Source organism: Urocampus carinirostris, chromosome 16 (assembly GCF_059441175.1).
Source record: "Urocampus carinirostris isolate Australia breed hairy pipefish chromosome 16, RoL_Ucar_1.0, whole genome shotgun sequence".
Classification (NCBI taxonomy): domain Eukaryota; kingdom Metazoa; phylum Chordata; class Actinopteri; order Syngnathiformes; family Syngnathidae; genus Urocampus; species Urocampus carinirostris.
In genome coordinates this window covers 26,131,400-26,139,697 of record NC_142364.1, presented here as the reverse complement: position 1 = coordinate 26,139,697, position 8,298 = coordinate 26,131,400, and the positions used below count along the sequence as shown (strand labels likewise).

Sequence of the window (8,298 nt, the reverse complement as noted above, 5' to 3'; positions counted from 1 at the left end):
TGATAATGACGGCGGACATAAAAGACAAGATGAAGAATGAGAAACCTCCTCAAAAGCGTCCCACCTACCCACTCTTGTCAATGTTTACCTGGGAATCGAGAGAACACGGAAAACCTCTTAAGAGAGAGGCGTCTCGGAGGGGGGGAAGCCACTGACGGGGACAGAGGGGGGGTCACTGCTAGGTGGGGAGGCAGGAAGGGGGGAGAGAAAAATAAAAACAGGATTTATTTTGTGTGTGTGTTTTTTTTTCCACCGGCAGACTTCTTTAGGAAGCCGCACAAGACACTTGATGAGCTTTATCACAATCCTGCCACCTTTGAACTGCCGAGGCTATTTTAAGAAGAGGATTTAGAAAGGCTCTCCGGTCGTCGATGGAAGGGATAGCGCGTCAACGCACACACGACAGAAGGTGTTTGATGCTTAAGTACTTTGTAATAATAACGTATTTTTCTCCCAAAATCCTTCACTCGATAAACGCCAATTCATACTCGTCAAAGTAAGCCAAATTGCTCTCCTTCTTAATGATTGCAATTCCCCTCATTAAGCGATAATAAACCTTAAAAACACAACGCGGCACCCATTTATTCATAGCAATACAGACTAAGTAGAATACCACGTCAATATTAGCAATCTCCGATGACTTTGTCTTCTATCAATGGCTGGGATTATATGAATAAGAGCTAAACTGGGCAAGACGAGATCGGTCTAACCAAATTATACATACGTTTTAACATGAGAAGGCATCGAGCACAAACACATAAAGATCTGAACAATGGCACATGTATAAAGACAACAAAGACGGGCATACTACAACAAATATATGTTTATATATTTTTTTTAAAAGTCATTTTCTGGGGGGGTGTTTATAGGTATTTTTTAACACAGAGGTGTCAAACTCATTATCTAAGGGGCCACATGGTAGAAAAAAACAAAATCTCGCGGTCCGTAATAGCAAGGGGGGAGAGAGAGAAAGAGCGAGAGAGAGAGAGAAAGAGTGAAACAGACAAAGAAACAGAGAGGAACAGAGAAAATCAGAGAGAGAGAAATGTGAGGGAAAAAAAGAGAGTGAAAGAACGAAAACGAGAAAAAAGGAGACGGGGAGAGGGGAGAGACAGAAAAAGATAGAAATAAATAAAGTGAAATAGAACAAGAGAGAAATGTAGAGAAAGAGAGAATGAGAAAGAGAGAGAGAAAGTGAGAGAAGGAAACTAGAAAACAAGACACAACCTAAAGAAACAAAGAACAGACAGGAAAAAAAAGACAGAAAGTAAAGAAAAACAGAAAAAAATGAACAAAAGAAAGAAAGAAAGAGAGTGAGAGACAAAAGAGAGAAAGAAAGAGAGCAAAAATAAGAGAAATTATTTAGAGAGTGACAGAATGAGAAAAGAAAAGAAAGAGGGACAGAAAAAAAGGAGAGGGACAGAGAAAAAAAGAGGGGAGAGAAGGAGAGAGTCAGAAAGTGAAAGAGAAGAAAGAAAAAAAAAGATAGCATTAGAAAAAGACACAGAGAAAGAGAAAGGAAGAGAAAAAAACGGAAAGAGAGAAGAGAGTAAGAAATACAGCACCAGTTGTTTTGCGTGTGGCCCCTGAACTTGGCAACATCCAGTGGACATACTTAAACGTTCGGCACATTTTTCTGTTGCGCTTGGCTGAGCATTGTGTCACGGGCCAGATTCGATCCTTTAGCGGGCATAATCTGGCCGCAGGCTGCATGTTTGACACCACTGTTATACCAGATCAAATACATTTTCATCATTGATGATGAGGCGGGTGTGATGTAAATGTAAGATAGTCTCTCCACATATTAGCAATAGTTTGTCGTTTTTGCTTGTTTGTTAGTGTGTTTCTTACCCAGCGATGGTGTGCTGAGGGCCATGATGCCGTAGTAGGAGAAAGGGCCAGTCTCAAACTTCATGTTTTCGTTCCCTGCCTCCACCTCCACTCTCCCCTGTAACACAAACACGCTGTTAGGTTTACTATCCCAATGGAGTCATTCCATTGACAGGATGCGTTTCGTAGCATCGAGAACAGTGGGAAGGAACCTATGGCTCATAAACCAGTCATGGCTCTTTTCATGAGTACATATGGCTCAGAGATAAAATGCTACTCGCGCAAATGGCATCTGAAACGTTTCAATTATAAGCTCAGAGTCGAGTTTGGTACATGCATAGTTGAAGCAACAGTGATAATAAAAGCTGGTCCTCTATATAAAGGGCACAGTCTCAACTACAGTTCAAGGTGTTATACCAACAGACCCCGATTTGGCAGTATGTCGCTAAGGAATCTTTTATTTGGAAACTCATGAAATAATGTATGTTCACTTTATAATACAAAAAAAAACCACTATAAACTGTAAACACCCAAAAACGCACAAAGTGATATCACGTGTGTGGTCACGGTTTTATTTTATTCTAGGATGAAAATGGTGATTGTAAGAAAATGACTGTTTCAGATACAGTTCGAACGCCAATGCAGACCTCCAAAAAGATGAAAAAGGAAGAGTTTAGTCGAGCGCATCTAAGAATTTCACATACTTGCATGTGCAACAAAAGAAGCTGCAATGAAGATTTTAGCTGGAAGATGGCGTCAGCAAGTAGAATATTTTAAAAATACATACACCTCCATTTTCTTCTCTGAAGTCTTAATAATGGCATAGGAAATTGTGTTATTAGTTAATGAAGTGTTGTATTTGGTTAATATTGACTTTTGCTTTTAAAGGTGGTGTCCGAAACTTGAAATTTTGATGCCGCCATCTACTGGCCTAAAGTCATGATTGCAGCCTCGGGCAGCTCATTCCTGAAGTATTAGTAAACTCTCATTTTTCATATTTTGGGGGGTTTGGGTTGGCGTTTGGGCTGTATTTGAAACTGAGCTTTTCTTACCTCTACCGTTTTCAACTCAACTCCAATTTATTTGTAAACCCTTTTAAAACAGCCACAGCTGGAGACAAAGTGCTGTACCCAAGTAAATATAGTTAACAAAAACCTTAAATGGACCATAAACATTCATTATAATAACAATAAAATAACAAAACAGGAAAAAAAATATCATGTTGGATCAAAAGCCAAGGGAAAAATGGGTATTAAAACTAGTTTTAAAAGTGGACAGTGATACTGATACGCAAGGGCAGAATGATCCACAGTTTGGGAGCGGCAACAGAAAAGGCTCAATCCCCTCTGAGCTGGTTCTTAGATCTTGGTACCTCCAGCAGCAGCCGATCGGCAGACCTGACAGCAGCATGACAGTGAAGCGGGTCACTGAGGTAAGGAGGGGCAGGGACATTTAAATTTTTAAAAACAATAAATAATCTTAAAATGAACCCTGAAATGCACGGGCAGCCATCGAAGGAAGCTAGAACCGGTGTAATGTGCTCCTTCTTACGTGTGTCAGTTATAAGTTATATTGTGCAGAAGTCTGGGGCAATAATTACAAAAGTTCACTACAGCCCCTTTTTATCCTCTGAAAACGTGCAATTAGAACCATAGACGGTAGGATATCGAGATCATACTAATATTTTATTCCTGCAGTCCAAATTATTAAAATTAGATGATTTGGTATAATGTTTCACTGCACAACTGCTATTTAAGGTCAACTAAAACATAGTGCCAGAAAAAAATCCGTAAATGATTCATTCGGAAAGAGGAAACTTATAATTTAAGGGGCTGTAGTGAAATAATAATCCCAAAGGTGAGAACAACCAGGAAAAGTATGTTTGTGTCTGTGTGTGGAGTCAAGCTTTGGAACGAATTGCAAGACGAGATCAAACGGTGTCCAACTATTCACTTGTTCAGGTTTAGATACAAAGGAACATTCCTGGCGGAATACAGAGATGAGGAGAGTGGGATATGAGTGGTGCGGGAGATAGGGAATAGTGCGTCAACTTAACTTTGTGTTTTTGTTGCTATTCTTATATAAAAACTTATGATTAAAATTATTACATTTGTTGTCATTGTTATATCATTGGTATATTTGGTGGGGAAGATGAAGAGGTAGGCAATATAAGCATTTGTTCTTACTACCCCTTTTCGAACATATTATGTAACGTTATTTTGTTGTTGAGTTATTGTTTTTGTTCTGTTTTTATTTTGATGTTCGAATAAAGTTTTCATTCATTCATAAGTCGAGCACCAGCATTTTAGACCCGCTTTAGGTGTGAGATGAAAGATGGCTGATTCCAAGAGATAACGCATTGCAGTAGTCCAGCCGAGATGTGAAGAAGACATGAATCACTATCTCAAAATGCTGACATGTGAGAAAGGGCTTCACTCTTGCAAACTGCCATAGATCGAAGAAGCTTGACTTCACTAATGCACTTATTTGTTAATTTAGATCAGAATAAGTGTCCATCTTAAACCCCAGGTTAAGAACAGTTGCTTTCACATACACTGCCAAAGGGCCCAAGTCAATAGGTACACCTGAGGACCGAAGACAATCACCTTAGTTTTCTTTTCATATACAGGACTGTCTCAGAAAATTAGAATATTGTGATAAAGTTCTTTATTTTCTGTAATGCAATTAAAAAAACAAAAATGTCATACATTCTGGATTCATTACACATCAACTGAACTATTTCAAGCCTTTTATTATTTTAATATTGCTGAATTTGGCTTACAGCTTAAGAAAACTCAAAAATCCTATCTCAAAATATTAGAATATCATGAAAAAGTATACAAGTAGGCTATTCAACTAATCACCTGAATCATCTAATTAACTCGAAACACCTTGCGAGGGTTTCCTGAGCCTTAAAAACACTCAGCTTGGTTCAGTAAACTAAATCACAAGTATGGGGAAGACTGCTGATCTGTCTGCTGTCCAGAGGACCATCATTGATACCCTCCTGATGGAGGGTAAGACACAAAAAGAAATTTCTCAAAGAGCAGGCTGTTCACAGAGTGCAGTTTCAAAGCATATCCACAAAAAGTCTGTTGGAAGGGAAAAATGTGGCCGGAAACGCTGCACAACCAAGAGAGATGACCGCAGCCTTAACAAAATTGTGAAGAAGAGCCGCTTCCAGAATTTGAGGGAGCTTCAAAGACAGTGGGCTGAAGCTGGAGTCCAGGTATCAAAAGCCACAGTTCACAGACGTGTCCGGGAAATGGGCTACAATAGCCGTATTCCCATGGTCAAGCCACTTCTGAACTCAAGACAACGGAAGAAGCGTCTGACTTGGGCTATGGAGAAGAAGCACTGGACAGTTGCAGAGTAGTCCAAAGTCCTCTTTTCAGACGAAAGCAAGTTTTGCATTTCATTTGGAAGTCAAGGCGCCAGAGTCTGGAGAAAGGCTGGAGAGGAGCAAAATCCAAGTTGCTTGAAATCCAGTGTGAAGTTCCCACAGTCAGCAATGGTTTGGGGAGCCATGTCAGCTGCTGGTGTTGGTCCACTGTGTTTCATCAAGTCCAGAGTAAATGCAACTGTGTACCAAGAGATTTTAGAGCACTACATACTTCCATCTGCTGAAAAGCTCTATGGAGATGAGGATTTCATTTTCCAGCATGATCTGGCACCTGCCCACAGTGCCAAAACCACCAGTAACTGGTGCACTGACCATGGCATCACTGTCCTTGATTGGCCTGCTAATTCCCCTGACCTGAACCCCATCGCAAATTTGTGGGGTATAGTTAAGAAGAAGATGAAAGACTCCAGACCTACAAATGCAAATGAGCTGGAAGCCGCTATCGAAGCATCCTGGGCATCAATAACACCTCAGCAATGCCACAGGCTGATTGCCTCCATGCCACACCGGATTGATGCAGTAATCCGTGCAAAAGGATTCCCAACCAAGTACTGAGTGCATCAATGGACATTTTCAAATGTTTGATTTAGTTTTGCTGTTATAAAATTATTTTTTACTTGGTCTGAGGAAGTATTCTAATATTTTGAGATAGGATTTTTGAGTTTTTTTCAGCTGGAAGCCAAAATCAGCAATATTCAAATAATAAAAGGCTTGAAATAGTTCAGTTGATGTGTAATGAATCCAGAATGTATGACATTTTTGTTTTTTTAATTGCATTACAGAAAATAAAGAACTTTATCACAATATTCTAATTTTCTGAGACAGTCCTGTAAGTTTAAAAAGTTTAGGGCAATCCTGGCTTTAATGTAATAAAGACAGGCAAGTGGCAGCATAGCAGCGCAGTGGTTAGCTCATGTGCGGCACAGTTCTGAGGTCATGAGATTGAACCTCCCTGTGTGGAGTTTGCACATTCTCCCCGTGCTAGCGTGGCTTTTCTCCAGGCATTCTGGTTTCCTCCCACATTCCAAAAACATGCATGTTAGGCTAATTGACCGGTCCAAATTGTCACTAGGTGTGAATGAGCGAGTGAATTGTCTGTCCCTGTGTGCCCTGCGACTATCTGGCAACCAGTTCAGGGTGTCCCCTGCCTACTGCCCGAAAATAGCTGAGATAGGCTCGAGCACCCCCGCGACCCTACTGAGGATAAGCGGTGCAGATAATGAATGGATGGAAGACAGGAAAGTAAGTGTTTAATAGATGGTACATCTTTCTTAAGCCAACAACAAGCTAAGAATAAAAAGAGATACCATGCTCTCTGAGAATAATAATAATAATAATAATTTCCTTTGTATTGTCATTCTTTGTAACAATGTACACAGAACGAAATGGAATGGAGCCAAGTGGGAGTAAATACAAAGAGCAAAGGTCCTAGAATTGAGCCCTGTGCAACCTAAGATAGAGGAGCGAAGTAAGATCCAAAACCAGCAAGGCTTACACCAATAGTCCTTCCCGTAAGAGAAGACTTAAACCTATATAAAATGCTATCACAAATGTCCACTAGATGCTGCAGCCTGGATAAGAAAATGTTGTGGTCCACCACGTTGAAGGCAGCAGTGAGGTCCAGCAGGACTAGGATCACAAAATCTCCTGAGTCGGTAGCCAGGAGGATATCATTAAAAACCATTAGGAGTGCCCACTCCGTTCTATGTAGAGACTCAAACCTGATTGGAAAACCTCCAGAACATCATGCTCATGGTAAAGGACTTCAGTTGAGCATACACAATTTTCCACCTGGAGATGGACCTATAAGTTAGCGAAAACAGTATTGTCCAGGCCACGTTTGTTAAAGAAGTGGTTTAACTACCGCATGTTTAAAACTACACCAGAAGAAAGACTGCTGTCAAAATGGCCAGTATTGACTGCCAGATACTGGGAAAAACCTCTTTTGAAAAATGGGAAAGGTTATTAATTACGAGGAGAGGGGCAAGCACATCTCCTAAAAATGTCCGAGGCTCAAACATATCAAACATGGCTGTGCAATCAACAACAACGCAGGGGTCAGTGGCAGGAGCATGAAATAACTCTTCAGGGGACATTATATATTCATTCGCTTGAGTTCTGAGCATTTCAAAATCAATTTGATGAAATGGTCAATTTCTCAACAAATATCAAATAAAATATAAAAAGTACAAGTCTGCACATATATTTGATAAATTATATAAATCTTATTTCCTTATATATTGCCGAGGTGTCAGATTCCAAACTGTATGAAATCAATCTTGTTTCCCCTCCCAGTCTGGCCTATATGCCAATTTTTTTGACCTCATATGACCCACGACTCCAAAAGTTTGCCCTCTCCTGCTCTAAAACCACATAAGACTAACACAATGTCCTAATAAGGACTACTGGTCCTCAGGATAATAGTAAACATCCAGAATAGGTTTCTAAGAATGTAACAAATACGAGTACACAAACACACCTTTAAAAGCTCTACCGCATACACCCGCACGCTCTCCAGTGACACACACAGTATGAATATTGTATCAGGGACTGTGGTGTGTCCTTACGAAAGTCAACCCGAGCTTCATTCTTTTTTCTAATTGAGATCATGAAATCCAAAGCAAGTACCTTGTTACAGTGTATTTCTTTCATGAATCTGGACTTTAATTGAGTGAATTTGTTAAAAAAAAACCTCAATTTCCTTATTATTAAATTCAATTTACATTTTTTTTAAATTGTGTTTACATTGCATGCACCTTTTTGCCTTGATTGAATTTTCCTGCTCCAGAAATGAGTCATGTAGGAACCACATAGCAACTAGTCATAATACGCCTTGCGGTTGCTCGCCCAATCAGAACACAGTTTTGGCTAGCAAGTAGCAATTCTATGTTAACCCATGTACACTTTATTCGTTTATAAAAGGTATTGACAAGGGTGATTAATTATGTAATACACACTTTTTGTTAACTGTTAAAGGGACACTATGTAATATTTGATCACTAGATGTCACTGTTTTGTGTAGTGCAAATGAAAACGAGTACTATAGAGCAAAATGCAAACTGACC

The 8,298-nt window shown here is 39.8% G+C and overlaps 1 protein-coding gene across 4 annotated transcripts in view; it reads right to left on the bottom strand.

Moving 5' to 3' along the window:
* Positions 1–8,298, bottom strand: part of cnnm4a (cyclin and CBS domain divalent metal cation transport mediator 4a) — a 33,920-nt gene that overhangs the window by 9,540 nt on the left and 16,082 nt on the right. Inside the window, exons 7-8 of one of the 4 annotated variants that reach the window (XM_088355930.1) lie at positions 1,852–1,948; positions 89–178 (exon numbers count right to left, since the gene is read on the bottom strand). In XM_088355930.1, coding sequence (XP_088212056.1) covers positions 89–178; positions 1,852–1,948 — 187 coding nt within the window. Of the gene's footprint in view, positions 1–88; positions 179–460; positions 1,725–1,851; positions 1,949–8,298 lie in introns of those variants that run through there. The other 3 variants (XM_088355927.1, XM_088355929.1, XM_088355928.1) reach the window with 3 other exon arrangements.